The following is a 22,600-nucleotide window of genomic DNA, read 5'->3' on the forward strand; positions in this document are numbered from 1 at the left end:
ACCAGCCAAGGTTTTTCCAGCCAAGCCCACGCATGCGAAGCTGCAGACAGACTTCTTCTGCAGAGGAAGGTCATGAACTATAAAACAACAGTGGACGTGGTGATAAGACTCGGGTCTTATCGCCAGCTAATTTGAAAACGATCATTTTCTAAGCTGTTATCAGTCTGGGCATTTTCATTACAAGCCTATTAAAGAGGGAACACTCCCTTCTGTTGAGGAAGGAGAACCAGAGGATAATGGTGGGCAAGGCAAGTGCAGAGAGAAGAAGGGGGGGGAGTCCACATCACCTTGAAGCCCAGCAGCGGTGGTCTGGAGCAGCTGGTGACAAACTTCAGCAACTTGCGCTTTTCGTCATCTGTGAATCCTTCGACCACCTCCCAGAAGATCTGGATGACGGGATGAGTGGCTGAATACCCGCCTGAAGATGACGATGAGGGTGTAAAGTTAGAATGAAATTTCTCAGTTCTATAAATGAGAATTTGCAGAAAAAACATACACAAGAAAATAAAGCACTTTGTACCTACCTGAGTAGTTTGTAAAGTTTTTTAGGTCGTCGAGACAAATTGGCACATGAGCCCCAGATATCAGAACCTTTAAGATGTACAAAGCATATTTTTAGCTTCTTTAACACATTTTATGTTTCTTCAGGTTCAGTTATTTATGTCACGTGTAGAATACCTGAATCTCCTGCTGGTCAAACATGCGCAGCCACTCCAGGTTGACCACATTGGCCAGACCCTGTCTGAAGGCCAGGCAATGAGGCCTGATCTGCTTGTTGAGCCTGTAGTCAGCCACCAGATGGATGTAGGCTATTCGGTTTGCCGTGGTCACAGGAATATCTTTGCCTCCAAGCTTCAGCTCAACCACCTGCATCAGAAGGCACACGAGGCATTTACACGGTTCTTTCACAGTTCTTCATTTTCTCTTTAAAGTTCTTCAGTTGCGAGGTGACCGTTCGAGTATTTATTTGCAACGTGCAGGATTTAATTCAATAACACAAAGGTCATTAAAATAGTTTCAGCAGCACTTTGATTAAAGGTAAAGCTCTCTCCATGCAAGTGTGAGGAGAAGTGCACTTCAGTGTTTCCAAATATAGCCCGACTACTGAACATCTGGTCCAATACAATTTGGCCCAGTGTTCTCTTTTCATTAGCTTTAGAGCAGTTAGCACTTGATAAGATGTGCTCGTCTCAGTTCATAAAGCTGGCAGTGCGATGACATCATAGCATCCGCAGGAGTAAGAAAAGAAAAAAAAAAGTAATGTTCATCTTTTTCCAACGCTGTCTTGGGATATGAGATCTAGTGTTTAGACAATTAAATTACTCACATGTATAAACGTGACTTCAGAAACTTTATTTCCTCTTTCTTTTACTCCAATAAATTGATTACAGGGGTTTAAAAAATACTCACTGCCTTTGTTGCTGCTGCATTTCCTGCAAATACTGCAACACTGCACCACGTGGCAATGTGAAAAGTTTTAATCAGGACGATCCACACGGCGGATTAAATCTCATCTCAAGGTGCTGCAGGACTGGGTTTGCATTAATTTTCCTAATTTTAGTCAGTGTGTTATTTGCAGCTGGCCAAAATATGGATAACCACCTTTCTGTGTCTTTCTACCTAAAGTGCCAGTTATCAGCTCAAACTCTTCCGGATGAAGAAAAATATGAACTTGCACTGATTTTCAGCATCACTGTCACAGATAGCTCGACTAAAATGAGCTCAACATCATCGTTTTGCAGTGAACAACTTTCAGCTGCCACGTTGGATCAGGTTGTCATGCTGGAACCAGTTCCCTTTCTGTTTGTTATTTTTCTCATAAACCTCCAACACGTGGCAAACAGGAACGCCGCTTTTAACAATGGTCGCATGCAGACGGTCACAAAAACTGACCGATAAACACTTTACAGGATATTTGTTTAACTAAAATAAAAACTATTGTCTGAAACTGCAGCGGTGATGAATCAGCACCTCTGACGCATTCTTAACAAAGACTAATCAATAAGCTTCACAAAGGCGTTCAGTGCCGCAATACTCAGCCAGACCGCACTATAATGTAAGCGGTTTTTCTTGTGGTTTTTTGTGTTATTTTTCAGCTTCTACCTTTGCACTGCTTGTGGTCTAACTTAAAGTTAATCATTTTCTGTCTTTTTCTCACTCACAGTGGATTCTGATTATGTGCTAATGTAAGAGAATTACTATTGTTATCTTGCTTGCTTTGGCTATCTCACGAGGGCAAATGCAGGGCAGACTGCTCCCGGGTGTGTGCCTAATCTTTCACAAATTGTTTTCCCTGTCGTGTTTGCGACCAGGAGGGCTGTACCGTGACTCAACCATTTCAGGTGTTTGAGAAGAGCTAATACGACGCGCTAAGACCCTGAGTAAACAGGAGCTCCGTGCAGAGTGCAGGTCTGGGCTTAGGTGACTCAGAGTGATGGTGGTTGTTCACCTCCGGAGCCTTGAGCTTTGGAGGGGGCGTGCTTAAGAGCAGCTAGCTGCTTCTGTCAGGCGTGTTGTGAGGTAATTTCTCGGGGAAAGGCAGGTGGAACGGTCAACAGAGCTGCTGTGTTCGCTGCACCGCAGCAGGGCTTAGGGTGACAGCGGTGACGTGCTTTATCTCTCTCAGAGCTGAAAAGTGGTACATTATGAGGGAAATGAATTATTAACGCCACAAAGAGAAACCAAACAGGAGGAAGGACAGACGGCTAAGCATGACCAGGATACAAAGAGATGGAAAAAAAAAAGTACACGTGAATCATTTATCCAACTAAATCCCACCCTGTCCCCAACTCCGGTCACCTGAGCCTCTCCCAGATCGTTGTTGACCACGGTGAAGTTAAGGCCCAGCTCTTCCACGTCACCCTCGTAGCTCTTGAGGAAAAGCAGGTTGCGATACATCTCTGGGTCCAGGGAGGCCAGGTGGTGAATGTCCACATCTGCGCTGGTTCCAAGAAGCTTGGACAGGAAGAAACTCGCAAAGGGCAATTCCACCAGCATGTTTTCATAAAGCGCCTGCGGGAAAATGTTGATGTTAATCCCTTAAAGCCTGCATCAAGAAATAATTTGCCACGAAATTCTGTTTTGTTTTGGGGGTTTTTTAATTGAGGGTTTAAACCTTCTGACAAAAACTCAAAATTGATTTGTATAATATTTTCTGCATTCAGCATAAAATCTACCTTTACCGCACCAAATCCATTCAAGTTTAGCAGTAAGCAACATCTCATTAAGGCAACTTTTAAGACAGGGAGTTGATTCTAAATTCGATTCCAATTAAAATGTATTTCTCTGTATCAATCGTGCCCTCCCTCAGAGTTTGTATTTGTCCAACCAGAGAAGCCAAATATATTCAAACTACAGTCCAGGTGAACGGGAACACTGTACCGTTTGGAAAACCAAATACGTCGCTTCCTAAATTATTCAGCATCTTCAGAGATTTACTCACTTTTAGAGGCAACCTCAAGTGGCCATTTTTTCTGCCCTTTTGTTTTTTAGTTTCATTGCATCAAACACCACAATTAAATAACTAAGAGCCTGCTTCCAGTAGCAACCAAAATGCTAGCAAGCACAAATTAAAGAAAAAAAATAATAACAAAATATCACATTTGCCTGAAACTCCTAACAATGAACGAAGTGATAGAGACTTCATCTGATCACATCTGAAAATACACAAAACAACCTACCGCAAACACACACGCTTCTGCTTCACCGGACTCAAACTTTATAAATGCCAATTCTCACCTTGACCTTAAATGCCATTAAGTACCACAGCCGGGCAGGTGACTCATAAAACGAAAAGCTAATGTACTTGAATAGTCCGAAAAAGAGCCCATTGGAGACATTAAAATATACAGGTCTTTATAAATGATTGCGCTAAAAACCCTGACCGCATCAGCTAAATGGATTATAAATCTAGAGGATTTCCATAATGCATGCATCTTAAACACACACACACGCAAGCATAAATCACGGCTATTTTCTAAACACAGGTTAATTGTGCAACTCCAAACATTGTCTATTTTTTATGCAAAATAATCCACTTAGCATTTCTCTCGTGGCCGCGACTCATTTCAGACCATATGCGCGGCGTGGCCCCTTGAAACCTATCAATAACACTTGTGCTGGGAAGAGGCAGCATTAAGTATATGGAAAAAACCTGTAGCCTTATTTTTTTCAATGCCATTTACTTTATTTATGAGTGTTTATTGCCAGAAATTGTGCCAAAATGACTTGGGCTGGAAAGAATTAATTATTATGGCCCAGGCCCTTTTAATATAAGTGAGTGCAGTGGCAACGCAATTAAAGCAGATCGCGGCACCATCAGGTGGAATAAATGCCAACAACATTGCAGGTGCATTCTGTTTGCTGCCAAATAAACTCCTTAATTTACAACATTAAAAATCAATAAAATTATAATGCCTTCCAAACGCATCTCTATCAATCAGCAGTGCAGAACTATCAGTCAGAGAGCAGACTGTGCAGAGAGCTGGTGTTTGGGTCGGATCAAAGCAGTTCACAAAGAGAAAAGGCCACTGCCGAAGAGGCTGAAAGAGAATCTTGATATTTGGACAAACGCATGCTCCCATCTAGATTAAACGCAACTTTTTAATCTTTAGGTTGAAGCGATGCCACCGCAGCAGCAAAGTAACCTGTTTTCATGTTTTCCCATTTGTGCCTTAAATCTTTCAGCTTGTCAGCTGGGTGGACAAGTGAGGAAGAAGGATGATGGCCGGCCTCTATTCTGATGTTCAATCCACTTTCAGTGAGTACCCCCAGACAAGCCACTCCTGCCTGTAATACATCACCTCCACAACAATGGCACGCCTCGGACATTAATTAACAATATTAATCTCCTGTGTCCTTTGAGCCGCGCCGTGAACTGTGCACACTGCAGCAGCGGTGATGCAATCCCAATCTATATAAACGGTTGCCTTTTATCCAGGCAATAACGGCACTAAACAAATATCAATACACCTCTCAAGTGGCCACTCAAACGTCCATTTTTATGGAGAAAGAGGAACTTAAGGTAAGGTTAATTGAAAGTCAAATTCAAATTAATTTCCCACCGCCTAATTGCCTGAACCATTAGCTCTGGGGAGCACAATGTTGCAAGACGTAGGGGTGGGGAGCTTGTAACTGCTGATTGATCATGTCTCACTTCCACAGAATGCAGAGAAGAAGAAGAAAGGAGAGGAGAGGAGGGGGGGGCTCAGAGCTCTGATAAGTGGACTGGACCACCCAGGGCCGAGCAAGAGAGAAGAGACCTGGATGTTCCTGACTGTAAAAGAGATCAAAATGCTATTACCACATGCTTTGAACGCTTATTTATGTCCTGTCTCTGACGAGCTGCTGATTTAGTGCCAACCAAATGTGATCACTACACAAACAAGAGGTAGGAATCATCGGCTAATGGAAGATCTAATTGAGAGGCGACCGCTTGTCATGAGGTAATTCTTCTCCAGACTGAGATGGTACCCCCCCCCCTCCCAACAACGCACACCCCTGAAGGAGGCATCTTGATAAACAATCACCACCACATGCATTAAGGATGATTTAGAAACATTAGGCTCTAATAAATAGTGCCATCAGGCAAGGAAAGGGGCAGAAAAACAATGCTATCAACAGATTACGCAAACTGCTCATTAACGAAAATAAAGCCCACGCAAGTGCCAGATTTAAGTTCTTGACAAACTCCTCCATTATATAGGTTAATATTTCTTAGTGTTTTACTTTGGAGGCTCACCTTTCCGAGGATCCTGCCTAAGAAGTAGTAGTGTCTGGTGAACGAGTCTCCCACCAGCATCTCTGCAGCGGGGCTGGGGTACAGCAGGCCCTCGTTGGTCGTCTTGAAGAAGCCCTGGTTGGGGTTGAAGCCCGATTTGAGGAGCTCATTGAGGAACTCGCGAAAGATCCCACCTCCGTCGATTCCCGCCTCATCCAGACCGTGAGCGTTCAGCAGGTGCACTCTGATCCTCTTCTTTAGGTCCGGTTCTTAAAAAAAAGAAAGAAAAAAAGACACGGGACATCAGGAAGATTTCATCAAGGTACAACAAGAATAAATATTAAAGACACTCTCTGATAACATTCATGGTCACAGTAAACTGAATTTATTTTCCCTCCATAAATGTCACCAACAGCCTCCTGAAGATCTCAGAGATTTTTTATTCTTCACTTCACATTACTTTTTATAGTAATTTCCAGCAGGGAAATTAATTGAGACACACTGCCAGTATCTTCAGTCTAACAGTTAATGGTCATGTTGTCAGTTTTTATGATCACAAACCTATTTCCTGCCATGAAATTGAGAGAACAGCATATAAACGGAGGTTTTCACAACAAAGCTAGCTGCTAGCTTTAAAACAATAGTTTTAGCTTAAAGGCATATAAGGAAACAAACCATTTCCTGTGATATAAGTGGAGTGAGATTGTTATAATTCAGGACAAAACTGAACTCTTGCATCATTACTTTAAAGTTCGGTTTGACCTTGGTTACTCTTGGAAGTTAGGAGACTGAGTTTCTTGTAACTCTTTGGCAGCCCTGTGGATCAGCAGTCACAACATGCTGCTTTTTACATCACGTGTACACTGCATTCAGTATTTCTAATCATAAAAAATACACTTTCATATGTTTTTTAAAGCTTAAAATCATCTGTTGTCTGATTTTTCCCCCCGATTAAACAAACCTTGCTGACTTATTTTCTAAGTGCTTTTATGAGCTAACAAATGAAATGTGACTGTGTTTACCAAACATGCCCTTCCTGGTAATCAGCTGGATGACCCCCATTGTTTAAAATACCCCTATATTTATGTAGTTTTATTTTGTTCTAAGCAGGAAATCAGTTTTGCAAGTAAAAATATAAACTGTTGTGAATAGAAACAATTAAATGCATATAAAAAAAACAGTGATTAACACATCAAAGTAATCTATGCCTCACAGCAAAGGAGAAGAAATGAGCGGAGAGGCCCAACAACTTGTAAAAGTTAAGATCAAAGTCCAGATTTTTAGGCCATTTTGACAGAATCACATTAGTGGAGGTTTGCAAACATTCACTTACATAACTTCCTCTACCTTCTTCCTAACTTTTGCCCTCAGTGACCTTCTGAGTAACCCTGTGAAACCATTTACACAGTGACTAAATTATTTCATATTCAGTGCAGCCGACAGGAAATATTCCTGTTCCATTTTGATGTCACCTTTATATTAAAACTAAAACTTGAACATTTTATCGAGCTGACTGGTTCCTTTTTTAAATAATTAATAAAATTGCAATTATTTTGACTTGTTATTATTATCGATCTATTAAATATTAAAAGGTTCCTTTAGAGGGTTGAACTTATTTACCATCAGAAAATGTAAAAACAGTATTAATGTATACACTTGCCACCCACTGTTAGGGAAACTGCTCATTAATCCAAATATGTAATCAGCCAATCACAAGGCAGCAAATCAATATGTTTAGGCGTATAGGCATGGTCGAGACAACCAGCTGATGTTCAAACTGATCGTCAGAATGAGGAGGAAAGATAATTTAAGTAATTTTTAGCATGGTGGCTGGTGCCAGACGGGCTTTTCTGAGTATTTTAAAAACTGCTGATCTGCTGGGATTTTCCACACACAGTCATCTGTAGATTTTAAAGAGAATGATCCAAAAAAGAGACAATATCCAGTGAGCAGTAATTGTCTGCATGAAAATGCCTTGATGAGGTCAAAGTTCAAAGGAGAATGGTCATGCTGCTTAAGGCAGACACAAATAACCACTCATTACAGCCACGGTAGAAGAAGAGCATCTCTGAACACACAACACACTGAAATTTGCAGTAGGTGGGCTCCAGCAGCAGAAGATCACACCAGGTGCCACTGCAGCTGTTTTCTGTCCACTAAGAAAGAGAAACTGAGGCTACAATTTGCATGGGTTTAGTATCGTGGATATGAAGCCGACAAATCTACAGCCACTGTGTGATATAGAAACAAGTCAACATGGACCAAAATCTCAGAGGAATGTTTCCAGCATCTTTTTGAATCAGTGCCACAAAGAATTAAAGCATTTCTGAAGGCAACCCAATACAAGCAAGGTGTACCTAATGAAGTGGACATTAGGTGTATATATTCCCACAAGTCTGAAGTGCTGTGCGTTTTAATCCAACAAACACATTTTGCACTAAAGCACTTTCTTGACCTGCAAAATATTATAATCAAATTCTGTAAAAGGTCATCTTTCAGAATAATTAATGTATGGCAATAAATCAAGACAGCTATAACGTATATACACACATGAATGATATAGATCATGTCTTTAGCCCAGGTCTCCTACTACTCTTTTTAATCAGATTGCTCCCTCTCGAGCACCCTTTCAAATTCAAACACAAAAGAGGTGACTTAAAATAATTGATTCCGCTTTTATGCGCTCCATTATAATAATCGCGACCACAATTACAGCTTTACTGAAATTCAATACTCTGCACAGGAGGAGAGCCAACCTTCATCTTTGCTGCTAACCAAAACCTTGATCCTTGATATTAAGATTTTAATGGAGCATAACAAGAGTTTCGGGAACATTATCGGCATTTACTACAGAATGCCGCCTCATTTCTTGTGCTCGGAATGACGCAGCTGCACGTTTTCTATGGTGTAATGTGCTATGATGTACTCGCTTCACATTGTTTACCCACAAAATAATGCACGTATTACAGTTTTCTTTTATTGAAACTGTAACGCGCATGCAGTACCGTTTTCTGGAGAGAGTTTGTCGTAGGCGTCCTCATATATGTAGTTGCGCCTGATGGTGACATTGATGCCGTCGGGGAACGGGCCGTCCCCCTGCACATCTCGCTTGTCGGCGAAGATTAACCTCTGGAAGATCTACAAGACAGACATGAACCCGGTGACAGGGTCAGTGACAAATCCTGGGAGTTATAAAATGTTTAATCCTGCGAATTATTTTGAGCTTTAGATTTTGAACATACAAACACGAACAATTCCTAAAAGCAAAGCGCTGCTAACCAATGATGGGTAAAATCCAAATATGTAACTGGATAACTGAAACAAATGGATTTTTGCTTCTCTACTTTTACCTCCAATCAATAAAAAAATATGAATGTAGCTACAAAGACGTAAAGCGCTGCACTCGAGTTGTTACCACAGTGTTAAATACTTACTGGCAAGCTTTAATATTCTCAAAATAACCAGCAAATTTAATAGCATTATATGTATACTATATAAAGGCAATCACTATAATACAACACTCAAAGCCTTATGGTGCAGCTGAGTATGGAGCAGCGGTGCAGTACCTTCACTCGCTCCTCGAAGGGCACCACAAATGGGAGCTCGGTGAGGATGGCCAGATGTCTTTCCTCGGACACAGACAGCTGTGGAGGCTCTAAACCAACTAAAAAAACAAAAAACAAACCCACAGTGTTCGATATTTTAGCGATTGCTTTAATGCAGGGAATCAGTCATTTTCTTCTTGTTTTTATACAATATAGTTATTTAGTGATTTTTGTCCAAATCACAGTAAAAAAAACTCATGATCTAAATACTTTGTGCTTTTATAAAAAAAAAAAAAAGTAACTTCATGAGTCTCAGATTTAACCAGGGGCGTAATTCCCAGGGGGGTTATGACCCAACCAATATAATCCCCCCAATAAAATTATGAATTATCTTGCATAAATACCAGCAAAATAGTTGCATGTTTATTCATCTGGGGATTTATTTATTTATTTAGACACAGATCTTGACCCCCCCAATGTTCAGCACAAAGTTACGCCGATGAATTTAACCCTCAGTATGTGCAATATAATTGTTCATTAATACACAATATTTGTAATTTAACAGCCAAGTGGTTTTTGAGCTGGAAGCACACTCTCCAACATCACTCTGTAACACTCATCTAACATAATCGCTCCTCACTGTTAAGCATTACGATTAAAACTTCAATCGGTCCACAGGCCAACCATTAAATACCCTTTCCACCCTACAGCCTTTTAATTAACCCAGCTGTGACCTGTCCATCCACCTGCTGGGCTTTATCCATTAGGCTGCTGTTTGTTTTGTATTAAACTTGGCATTTAGACTGTTTAGCCCACAGAAGAAAAAAAACGCTACAATAGCTAAACCGCTCTTCACCCTCCTCCGTGTCCACTGCAGCTCAATTATTCTGCCCAATTAGTCAATCTGATCTGCATTTTCCCATCAGGTTTCCATCTTTGAGGAGAAATATGGCCTCTGAGTGGTCAATACATTGCTCATTCATCAGCCATGGGGCTGTCCATTTAAGGAAATGAGAAAAGGCCAGACAAACACGTGGACCAGATGTGGCTGACTTCATCAGGTACTTTCACGCTAATTGAATTTATCCCACACGGCCTCTGAGTGGCACTGGGTAGATCATACACACATTTTTATCAGCTTGTTTTCACACCGTACTTCACAGAAACCCAAAGTGAGCCTGATGAAGCCCCGTGTCGACGTCAGTGTATTTTCCTGAGTGCCTAATTGAGTCAATGAAGAGAAAATGTGGTTAATATATCTTGGTAGGAATGGGGAAGGTTAATGACTTTTCTGCAGCTTCTTTTCACATCCCTGGGAGGCCTGTGAATGAAACATTATGGTACTGGAAATGTACTTCTATCTCTTTATCTCACTCATTGAGGAAGAATCTACTGGCTATCAGCAATAACACTTCCTTTACACAAACATGATTTTACACTCAAACTTCTCTTATCAGATACATTATCAATGCACAATTCCATAATATATGAAAAGCAAACACAGAGAAGGTGACTTTGGACAGCAATTACTGTGATTTCTTGGACTACTTATCAAGCTGACACAAACATTATGTGCTTCTAAACTTTGCCAAATGCCAAAGGAGTAGCTGTGTGGTGTACATTAAACAGCGCTGATGATAATAGGCTTAAGAGTCTAGTCATTCCAGTTGATGACAAATAAACATCAACTATTCTGCGATTTCAGAGCAGGATAAATATGAAGGTCAATTAGATGACATAGAAAAAGGTAAAGGGGCTCAATTTGACACCCATCTTTTTATAAGGGGAAAAAAAAACACCTAACAGCAGAAATTACAGTACCATCCAGTGTAGACTGAAGTGGCCCAATGCGGCCCATCCTCCGTGTTCTCCATACGTGTCTTGCAGATGGGACGTACAGCTGGGTGACCTGGAGAGAAAAGAGAGGAAGATAATGATGAACCTGAAGCTCCTGCCTGTGCCTTCGAGCCAGAATAAGGGTTACAGGTGACTTTACAAGCCCAAAACATCTTTAAAATAAGAAGTCTTTGTAAAGTTTTTCTTACTTTTACAGCAGTGGTGTACACATAACTATTTTTTTTTTTTTTAATTTAGAATAATTTTCATTAACTTTTCAGCTACAAACAGTAGAATATGCTGACTCTGTTACCACCTCTTGAAATTATGCTCTTCTGTGCAACGAAAAAAGAAAAGAAAATAAGCTGAAGTTTATGAAACTCCTCTCACTTGCTCTAAACATGTCTTCACCTTGTTAGAAGGGATAAAATGTGTTGTGATGATCATTTTACCCTTAAGAGGGTAAATTCATTTTATAATTCTGTCTATTAAAATTAAACCAATGCAGAACACGCAATGTAACAATGAACCAAACAGCTGTGATGACAGGTAAATACCTTATCGGCCCGGATGTTGACCTCCTCCGAGAGCCAGTGACCTGCCGGACAGAAGGGTCGGCGGATGTCACGAGCTTTCACCATCTTCACTAAGTTAGTGATGACCTAAAGTGGAAATCAAACACAAAGACACACACACACACACATCCATACACATACCACATTAACATCTTTAAGTCTGACATCAGCATCCCTACAAGAATTCTTAAAAACCGCGGCTAAAGTCTATTTTCAGAGGAGAGCAGCTGTTTTTTTCTTTCATGTATAGGCTGTTCAGTAGGATGAGGTGCCTCCTCTTGGAGGAAAAAGAAAAAGCAATTTGAGAATTTAGCCATTAGTGCGCCATTTATGGGGAGTATAAAAGAAAAACGACCTGCGCCATCCCTCAACGTCCAGCCCTGTTAATTACTGGCGAGGTCTGCTGACATCAGCCATCGGACAGAGGAAGCAAAAGGCCGAGCAGCACTGGATCACAGAGCTGTAGCAGAAGGGCGAAGGGTTGCAATGATATTTCCATTTGGTTACACTGATATTACTGAACCTTTGTCCGAATGCATAATGCTTTAAAGGATTGAGACTTGTATCATTAACCTGAATTATTCTGACGCCATGTGAATGTTTCATGTTTCAACGGGGCCTCTTTCAGTAAAAGTTGCAACAGCATTTTTTCCTCTTTGAACCTAAACAGCAATAACATATCCCTACTCAGTTGCTAATTTCCAATAAATTCAGACTTTTGATTCTGGTGCCATCATTTGTGATTCTCTGAGCCAGTGCGAGAGGGGCGTGGCCCGTTATCTCTCGCTGCAGCAGACAGAGTAGAAAATAACTTAACTAAATGGTGCCTTTACATTTCACTTATGCAACAAGTCTTTTGCACATTTGGAAACCGTTGCGAGTCTATCTCTGTGAACATACAAAGTGACCTATGTCTGAATGACAGCATGCCCTCACTTTAGCAAACTAATGAGGCCTAAAATGTTACATATCCCATGTCTGGAAAGGCTTTAGAGCTTTTTCAGTCTGCTAATGACTCAAATGTTAATAAGAGGCTCCCCTGTTGCTATGGCAAGTCCGAGTTAGACACCTACTGAACAATCACATGCACGTCTTTGCATGAAGATGTAACGCTCGCAGCCAGTCAATTTCCGTATAGTACCTCAGCTAGATTATTCCAATCGACATGTTCATTTCTAAAGCATGTCATTTACATAGAGCAACAATCAATCTTGGCCAATCACCGGGAGGCAACCAGAGCCCGCAATAATGGCAAGTGCAAAAAGCTGTAAGAGGCACGTGACGATGGGTTTGGAGCAGACCTACCCCCTGACTCTGGGAATGAATAAGCATTCCTTAATTAGCCCATCGGGTTAAGTGCAAACCTTAATGGGCCTTTCCCAAACTCCGGCGTGACATCGTTCTCCAAACATAGCCAAGAAGAAAGTTCCATTAGCAATATTAATACAAGCTTAGTTGATCATTTTCATTCAATTAACTTCTTTCAATTAAATAGATAGCTCGACAATGGAGGTGATAAAAGATGGGGAGGGACAGCTGATGACACGAACCAAACATTAGCGTGTTAGGGGTCAGCAGCGTTAAACCGACTGTAAATCCCAACGTTCAATTTGGAAAATGCATTTCCCCTGCTCCCCACTTCTTTAATGGGTCGTTTTAGCTGACAAGAGGCCTTTGAGCTGATCTTTTATGAAAATCCCAGACATGCGCTTCACGTATTCACCACCTTTCAGAGAACACAAGCGTTCACTTTTAAATCCTTTGTCTAAGGGCCAAGAACAAAGTTGCTTAAACACAGTTTCTCGTGGAGAAAAGCAAAGAGGAGAAGTGGAAGGAAGATGTGGAATCGAGACTAGGATTAAGTTGAGGATGTTTTCTGCCTCATTTCCTCTGGGTAAATAATCAGCGTATGACCTCTCTGGTGCTCCGTCTCATCTTTGCCTGTTCATGCTTACATGCTTAACTTCCACTGGTATGGACAAGCATTAGGCCAATCTTGCCTCAACGCACAGAGGGACTACACAACAATTAGGCCCATCGCTAATGTGCCATGCTTCACGGTTAACATGCTGATGAACAGACTTCAATAAAACAGATTTAGCATGATCATAGGAAAGACTCATGAAGAATATGTAATGCTCACTAAATACATGTGTGCACTGAAAGCTAATTACTGAGATACTGCACGAATCCTTATTGTGCTTTGTGATCTTAACTCCTACTTGCACATGACTACTCTGGATTTTTCTTATCGATGACAGAAAATATGCCCACACCTGAGGCCAGAAAAGATTCAAAAGTTTCCAATTTTATGCTAAATTTAAAATTTTCTACTCAATATAAAGAAAAACTTCATCTTAAAACACTAGCTAAATTTCTCTCGCTGGTATATCTACTGAGATACATTGTGCGCTCACTTCCTGCCTCATGTTTTAGGGTTAAACACACGTGTAAGCAGGTTAAAGGAAAAATATTTTCGCAACAATGAGACTGTGGGGCTTTTTCTGACATTTTACTGCTCAAAACTTCAGTTTTCAAATTACTGGCTTTGCCACACAGTGAGAAAGCAGGTTTCTGACTTTATTTCCCATGATGCACTTAGAGAACTGTAGGAACTGCAAAGTTTGAAAGTTCTGCTTTTTAGAAACTCTGATATTTTTTCCCATTACTTGATACACTTTTGTTTTCCATCAATTTAACTCTTAGCTTTTTTTTGAATGTGCACTTTGTGTTTGGCAAAACCCTCAATGTCACACGTTTTTATGCTCTGAAAATGAAGAAGATAATAATTTTACCTGGACATAATGAGAAATACAAAACAGACAAACAAAAATGCTATAATATATATATAGGACTACACATCTTACCTTGAAGAGTTGCACCCAGCGCTTCTGTTCGGCCTGGATATGCTGCTGAACCTCGGTGTTCGTCTTCACCCCCACACTACGGAAGGCAGCCATGTACTCCTCTCTGTGCTCTGCTTTGGTCTTAGGGTAGGCCAGCTTGATGATACCCAGACATGCATCTCTCAGACAGCGAGACAAAGTCACAAGCTCTAACAGCGTGAAGGGCATCATGGAGGACTGCGTCTGACCTGTTGAGAGGGAAAATACATTTACAGATATCGATCTGCACCACCTGTGACTGCTAAAAACAAAGGACAAAGCGGGAAATGAGCGATATGGGATGGATATGTATCCCAATCTGTCGTACATTCGCCTGTCCAACGACCTCTGTACAAAATATTTGTCAAATAAAATATGTAACGTAGATATAAAACAGGGCACCTAGAGGACTACCAGAGAACCATAGATACGCCATTATATCAAGTTAAACAGATGTTTATGTCTATTACCTTCCATTGCATGTCCAAAAAACTCGCTGTCATGCACGGAGATAAGAGAGTGGCTGAAGAGAGAGCTGAAGAGATAGAAGACAGGAATGATGCGGTTGGAGTCCTCAAAGGACATGGGAGACCCTCGGGAGATCAGCTGTAAGAGTGGCACCATAGACCTAAAGGAAACACAGACACATAAACATTTGAAAAAATAAGTATAAGGTTGTGTGAGCAGGCAGAAATATACTGCACATGGATACAAGCTAATGGGAGCTTAAAAACCTGCAGTTTGTCTACTGGCCAACTGAGGCCTACTGCAAAAGTCCCATGTTAAAAGCTCAACTTTACAGCATTAAAAAACATATTTACAGATTGCTTCTGGTTAACTGAATCACACTGAATGGCAGGTGGAGCCGGTTGGTGTCTGCTAGGCCTCATCCACTAGTTCAAGTCATTAAACTGGACATCTTTACTGTGCGTGTGCTGTTTGCCTGTTCTGGAGCATTTTTAATATCGGACTAATCTTATGGCTTGTAGTGTGGTAAAGACTGTCCAAAAAGTCTGCTTCTTTGAGGTTTTGGTGGGTGATATTCTGGTATTTTTTCATCTCTTACTGTATGGATGTTTGTGTGTTCCCCTTTCATCCAAATGCCCATCTTCTATACCATCTACGATACAAACGTGGTGCGTCTGGAAAGTATTCACAGCGCTTATTCCACACTTTATCAAATTACACTCATACTGCAAAATGGATTAAATTAATTTCTCACCTCAAAATTCTACACAAAATACCCCATAATAATATTTACATATATTTGTTATCTTGGTTGTGTGCTTAGGGTCGTTGTCCTAGTTCGAGATCCAGAGCACTTCAGTGCAGGCCATCATCAAAGATGTCACCGTACATTGCCGCATTCATCTTTCTATCGACCCTGACTAGTCTTCTCATTTATGCTACTGAAAAATCATCCACACAGCATGATGCTGTCACCACCATGCTTCACTGTAGGGATGGTCTTGTACAGCTGATGAGGAATATCTGGTTTCCTCCAGATATGACACTGGGCATTCAGGCCAAAGAGTTCAATCTTTGTTTCATCAGACCAGAGAATTTAGTTTTCATGGTCTGAGATTCCTTCAGCTGCCTTTTCATTGAGGAGTGGTTTCTGTTTGGCCACTCTATCACACAGGCCTGATTGGTGGAGTGTGGGAGAAGTGGCTGTCCTTCTGGAAGGACAATGAAATTCTCCTCTTTCCAAAAGAGCAATGCTGATGCTCTGCCGGAGTGACCATCGCAGTTCTTGGTCACGTCTTTATCTAAATCCCTTCTACTATAATCTCTCAGATTGGCCGGGTTACCAACTCTATTGAGAGTCCTAGTGGACTTTTTCCATCTACAGATGATGGAGGCCATTGTTCTCATTGGGACCTTCAATGCTGCAGAAATGTTCCAGATCTATCTGAATGTATCTGAATCCATCTTGGAGTAAAACTGTAACATGACAAACTGTGCAACAAATAAAGCACTGTGAATACTTTCTGGATTCACTGCATATCTATAACAATGCTTCAAAAGATAAAAATCGTATAGTCAATGTTAGAGTAGCTCACCCAGTGATCATCTTGGTTGTCATGGAGGTGATGAGGTGCCAGAGATGTCTCAGGAAGCGTGCATTGAAAGCCAAGCTGTACAGAAGTCTGCAGAGAACAAAGACAAGCACATAAAACAGAAATATTTAAGTATATTAAATGGAACTGAAAAGACTTGAGTGAGATATTTCAATCAAATGGCACAATCAGTGTGAAGAACAATACATTTACCCTTGGCCAACCTGTTTACCCTGCTGAGATTGTCAACTTTGTCCCGTTAATCAGGGAACACCCAGAAAAAGACACTGTTAACCAATATTTCCCTCACACAATTTTCTTAGTATTTTTTCTTTCTGTCCTTTCATACCTTGCGAGGGGCAAAAGGAGATTAAATTAGCCATTAAGCTTTATTTAGGTGAGGCACCTTCCATTAGTAAACTAGTTGGTGGTGAGGGTGCCCATAAACAGCCCTCTGGCTTCCTGCTGGAGCCCCATTTAACTTAATGACCAGGGGACGGGGCGACAAGACAATGCAGGACGTAGGAGGAGGGGAAACCTGGTCCTCGCTGTGACCCTGCAGTACTGGCATGCTTCCACACTCACAGTGAATTACATGATAACGCAGAGGAAGGCCCACATACTTTGCTTTAGTCTCTCTGCACTCAACGGGCTGTGGCACCAAGGTGTGAAGGCGCTCTTTGTTCAAGTGTGTGTTTTTTTTGTGTATGCTCCTAAATTGCATGGCTTTTCACACGGAGGATAAGAACAGGTGACAATAATGTGGTAAGTAAGCTGAAAAGCAACATGAAGTAGCCCTGCATATAATAGGCCTCTGTCTACTGACACCTACTGTATGAGGATGATTGCCGTTAACAGGGCAGCATCATGTGTTCACAGTAACACAGAGGAATAAAGGTCAGCAGAGGAAAAACATAAAAGTTGGTTGAGTGGGAAAGGGGCAATTCCATGTCTGCTAGATAGTCTCATCTCAGTATCAATGTTCAAATTCCCATTCCACCATCCAATCTGCCAAAATGGAGATTAACATTAGGAGCAGACAAACCTCAATATGGCTTGAAAAGTGGTTTGTGTTGATCACAGGCCATCTGTCAGTGCAACAAGACACTGGAGGGAAGCAAGGAGCAGTGCTGTGGGCCCATAACAAGTGATGTGGGTGTTTGATTGAAATGGGAAACAAAACACTAAATGCCAGCTGACATGCTGATTTACAGCCTGAGAGAACCCAAACCCCCATTTCAATCATGGAATGAACCACTAATAAACAAAGTCAAGACATCAGAAGGGGTTGTGTGTACATATGTGTGAGTGTGTGTGTAAAAAGCAGGTTGATGAATAATGTCTGGATCATTTCATTTTGCACTAATGAAAGAATCTCAGTTCAGCAGAAAAAACAAACAAACAACAAACCCCCGAAACATCAGCCGTGCTCAGGTCAGATCTGATACCGTGAGCCTTGAACGCGCCTCAGCCTACAGACAAATTTGTTTTGCTGGCTTCTGTGTCCGCATGAACCAACAGCATTTTCTTTTTTTTTTAATCACACCACCACAAAGATCGCGGTAACGGTTCAAAAGTAAATGGAGGTCACTTAATCAGAGTGACCCTGTTAGCAGCAGAGTGCTACACTGGAAGAAACCAAACAATCAAAGTGAAATTACACCAAATATCCAACCCTAACAGTTAAAGTGAATTACTGCGTGGTCTCCAGAACAAACCTGAGCTAAGTATAATTAGCAAATCAATCAAAAATCTATTTTGGTCCCAGTTGATTGTCCTGCTTTTAAAGTTACCCTATAGAAAAAAGTGTGGAGTGCAGTTTAATGAGACATTTTACATATTTATTAAAAAGGCAGTGTGCTGGGCTGGCTGCACGACTGGCCGGCTTCTTTTTTTTTTTTCCTTTCTTTTTTTTGCTTTAAGACTCGTAAATCAAGACCAGAATGCAATTTGCTCCCCTTAGCCTCTTGTAAAGCTATCCCATCCACTCCTGCAGTGATTAATCTTTCTCAGTGAGCTAATTATTTTGTACAGATATCCAATAATGATGGAAGAGGAAGGACAGGATTTATGGTAAAAGCCGAGAGAAAGAGGAAGCTGTAAAAATAAATAAATTAATTTAAAAATAAGGGCTGAAATTCTTCTAAATTCTTGTCAACCGCTTGTAAATAACAATGCAAAATTACTAGCTGACCACTAGAGTCCAGCTGCACATGCCCAGTTTATATAATTACTTGAAAGGATTTGGGGAATGTTATGGATTCAAATAATAGCAAAATATCTGTCTAGTAAAGCAGAGCTGCTAATGTGATCCCGAAATGCATCCTCACATATAAATGAACTGACAGCAACTGGCTTCAATAATAATTAACTAGAGCTGGTTGCCCGTCCATGAAGCTCAGCCTGATCACCTCCTGTCAGTCAATGCACCATCTAGACCCCCACGCTACCTCTGACATCCTGGCCCTAATGCAATCAACCTGAAAAGGGGTAATTGCCCTCATCCAGAACTGACAGCCTCCCTGACATCCCGGCTTCCTCTGCCGGTTGTAAATGCCAGCGGGTGCGGACCACTGATAACTGCCTGCCTGCCTGGTTTTATCGTTACTTACATTACTGCTTACAGCGCGGAAACACATAAACACACAGTTTTCCTCTCAATCAGGTGGCTCCTGGGATGCAAGGCTGATCCCGTCGAGATGTGCAAAGTGTTATGATATGCCATTTAAAAAACGAAAAGCTTTTACATTTACTTTGAGGTTGTGTTTTTGATTCAGACACGCCTCCTGGCGTAAGGCTACTTACATTAACTTCATTACATGACACAGGAAGAATGAAAGACCCCCCAAAAATGTGCGTCTTTGTACCTGACTTTTGGCACCATGAGACGATGCTGCACCATCAGCGTGTGACAGATGGACGCCATCATGGTGAAGACCTCCTCGCTGGCTGAATCCCTCCACACCAGGTTGAGCAGGGCGTTAGTCTGGTGTTTGGTGTCCAGTTTGTGGACACACTCTTCTGTTATCAGCTGAACTGAAATCCGGCTGTCATCCTAGTGAAGAAAGAGATGAGTGTTATTTAAAGGACTGTGATTATGTGATTGAGAAGTATGTGTACGAGGGTAAAAAAAAATAAAAATGTTATTTTAGTTTTTTATAGTTTATTTTCGAGATGCAATCTGCAATTTTTAGGTTACTGTTAATAAAACCAAGCGTTTAAATATCAGTTTTTAAACTTGTCGGTGTCATATGAGAGTATTGTGGAGTGTTTGTTGCTACTAATCTGCCTGGTTTGTGCTTGTGATAACAGTTATCTATTTACTTCTCTTTTAAAGAAATGTTTATTGGCTCTTGGTGAAAGCATCTTCTGTGACCACACAAGAGTGCACAACGAATTTCCCAACTAGGACAATAAAATATATTGTATCGTATATTATCGCTTTATTATCGCTAGACGAGGTGTCTGAATGTACGCATTTTTGAAGGTCTGAGGCAAAATGTTTTAAGCCACAGCGGTGCAGAATCCTTCCAAATATTCATTTATTCAGTTTCGTAAGTTAATCATGTTTACAGTGGGCCAACCACCAACTGGTGGTAAATATTTACTCTAAATCCATCGATAAGTAATGAGTAATCCTGCTTCAAACACAAAAACACAGAAACAAACTAAACCAACCACAACCGCCATAGCAAAGCTAATAAGAAATAATTTGGCAAATGTTGTGATTTAATGCCATTTTACCTTCAGTTATTCAGCTGATTGTCATCCTTTATGTTAACTTATCACTTTAAACTCATTCAGCATCATAAGCACATAAGGAATAGTCTGTTAATTCCTTTTATTCCTGAGTTTGGGAAACAAACTCCCAGTTGTTCACACAATGAAAAGTGTGGCTTCTCCATCGCTGCCACACAGCTTACATTAGAGAGGCTGACATTACCTGAGTATAGGGCTGCTCGATTATGGCAAAAATGATAATCACGATTATTTTCACTGAAATTGAGATCTCGATTATTTGACGATATTTATTTAACCCTTACGACCTACTATAGAACCAAGTCCGCCAGAGCTTATATTATTATTATTATTTTTTTTTTTTTTTTACATGTTGTAGTGCCATTTGTGGGAGCATTTCAAGTTGCTATACATCAATACAACTGTTATAGCCCATATTGTAATAATATGTATGCATTAAGTCCATAGTAATTACATTAATTGCAAAAAAGTACAATAAACTACAAAAAAATTGAAAATCGTTTTTGGTTTTTTTTTTTTACATATATTTCTACTTGGAGAAATTTAAGAGGTTTATCCCTCAAAACTTGAAATACAAAAAAAGTTGCAAAAAATAGTTTACAACAACAGGAAATTTATTTTGAGTGTCTTCATAGTTTTATTTTGGAGATACACCAATTTTTATATACTGCAGGAAAAACGAAAAAACAATCCTATGATGCAAATTTGCAAAGAAAACAGCAGGTGCATCAAAATAAACCATTTCCAGCAGTACAATTCGAGTTCTAAGCATCACAGAAACTATTCAGAAAAGTATAGAGTCAAACATGACTTATAAAAACACCAGTATAGGCAATTAAGGCCTACAAGTAAAAAACTACATTTCCGCGAAAATGACGTCACTTCCGGTTTCGGGCAGGAAATGGCGCACATGCGATAGTTCGCGACTTCCAGTGTTGCCAACTTTGTCGCTATATTTAGCAAGTTTTCAGACCCGCTAAAAAAAAGACGTGAAAGCCCTTATTGCTTTTACTCTCAACAAGTAGCGGGTGCTGTGACGCAGTCAGTTCTTCTTTTACTCTTATGCTGTTTTGTGGATCACAAGGTTTAAAACTACTTATAAACACACACACACAAAGTAACTCCACCAGAGCGCCTATTTCGGGTCACTTTTGCCGGTCCAAGCCCGGGTAAAGGAGCAGGGTTGGAATTGTGACATTAAAAAAAACAATAATTGCTAAAAGAAATTTAATTTGTAGTTCTAAATAAATTCTAAATGCATTTAGGACGTTTTTTACTCACTTTATGTCTCTTCCACGATGTTATTTCTCTCTCCAACAACATAGGTTACAATTAGATTAGCATGACCTATTATGCAAATTTGGCGATGACGTCATTTAGCGACTTCTAGCGACTTTTAGGACAACCAATAGCGATTTTCCTTACTGAGGAGTTGGCAACACTGCTGACTCCGTTTCACTGTGGGAAGTGTTATGAACAGCTGATCGGATCACAAAGCGTGTTTCTGGAATATTATGTTTTTGTTCCTGCAAGCGCTTTTTATGCAATTTTTGCAAAGCTTTATGTGGAAGGAAACCGTGACCGAGGACAAGCTGATGGCATCAGATGTAAGTACAACTCCTCCGGTTTCATATGCAAAACAAATTATTGCGCTAGCTTACACTGTTCAGGTTCTACAGGGATTTAAAAATTGTTACACAAAACGGAGCGTGCTGCTCTGACCGGCTTTAAAGGGTTAACGATGACAACGTATTGAATAATGACTTTAAAAAATAATATAAAATAGTGTGCAACACCACTGAAGTTTTTTTTACCTCTCTTTTCAACCAGCGGCAGTCACTCTCCTCTCCAAATAACTTCTGCTTAGCTTTCCGAGCTTCCCTCGGGTCCTCTTAATCAGCGGTCTCCACCCTTTTTTGCGCCACGGACCGGTTTATGCCCCACTTAAGGTGTCGCGGATAAATGAGGGAGGGGCCAATAATCGGCTCAGTCATTTTTAATGATCGTTGAAAGCCCAGATCGTAATCGTGATTAAAATTCGATTAATTGAGCAGCCCTACCTGAGTACAACATGAACCTTGTGCTGGTATCAGCCAACAGGCTAAGTCACATTTCTAGTGAAAACTGTTAACAGACACGAGAATGACCTTTTTGAGATATTCAAGTTTTGCTTAAATCAAAACTGCTTTGACTGTAAGAAACTTTTGTTTTGTTATAGTTA

The 22,600-nt window shown here is 40.6% G+C and overlaps 1 protein-coding gene across 2 annotated transcripts in view; it reads right to left on the minus strand.

Moving 5' to 3' along the window:
* The window catches only part of ube3c (ubiquitin protein ligase E3C), a 30,065-nt gene that overhangs the window by 2,450 nt on the left and 5,015 nt on the right, over nucleotides 1-22,600 (minus strand). The window contains exons 11-23 of one of the 2 annotated variants that reach the window (XM_085287001.1): nucleotides 19,488-19,675; nucleotides 16,624-16,710; nucleotides 15,031-15,188; nucleotides 14,543-14,769; nucleotides 11,658-11,762; nucleotides 11,086-11,173; nucleotides 9,286-9,383; nucleotides 8,725-8,857; nucleotides 5,741-5,988; nucleotides 2,800-3,012; nucleotides 679-867; nucleotides 525-591; nucleotides 288-418 (exon numbers count right to left, since the gene is read on the minus strand). In XM_085287001.1, coding sequence (XP_085143127.1) covers nucleotides 288-418; nucleotides 525-591; nucleotides 679-867; nucleotides 2,800-3,012; nucleotides 5,741-5,988; nucleotides 8,725-8,857; nucleotides 9,286-9,383; nucleotides 11,086-11,173; nucleotides 11,658-11,762; nucleotides 14,543-14,769; nucleotides 15,031-15,188; nucleotides 16,624-16,710; nucleotides 19,488-19,675 — 1,932 coding nt within the window. Of the gene's footprint in view, nucleotides 1-287; nucleotides 419-524; nucleotides 592-678; nucleotides 868-2,778; nucleotides 3,013-5,740; nucleotides 5,989-8,724; nucleotides 8,858-9,285; nucleotides 9,384-11,085; nucleotides 11,174-11,657; nucleotides 11,763-14,542; nucleotides 14,770-15,030; nucleotides 15,189-16,623; nucleotides 16,711-19,487; nucleotides 19,676-22,600 lie in introns of both variants that reach the window. The other variant, XM_085287000.1, reaches the window with a different exon arrangement.

The sequence above is a fragment of the Mchenga conophoros genome, linkage group LG9, assembly GCF_057382185.1.
Source record: "Mchenga conophoros isolate Kocher_MC1m ecotype Shallow Benthic linkage group LG9, M_conophoros_male_GT1.1, whole genome shotgun sequence".
NCBI lineage: Eukaryota > Metazoa > Chordata > Actinopteri > Cichliformes > Cichlidae > Mchenga > Mchenga conophoros.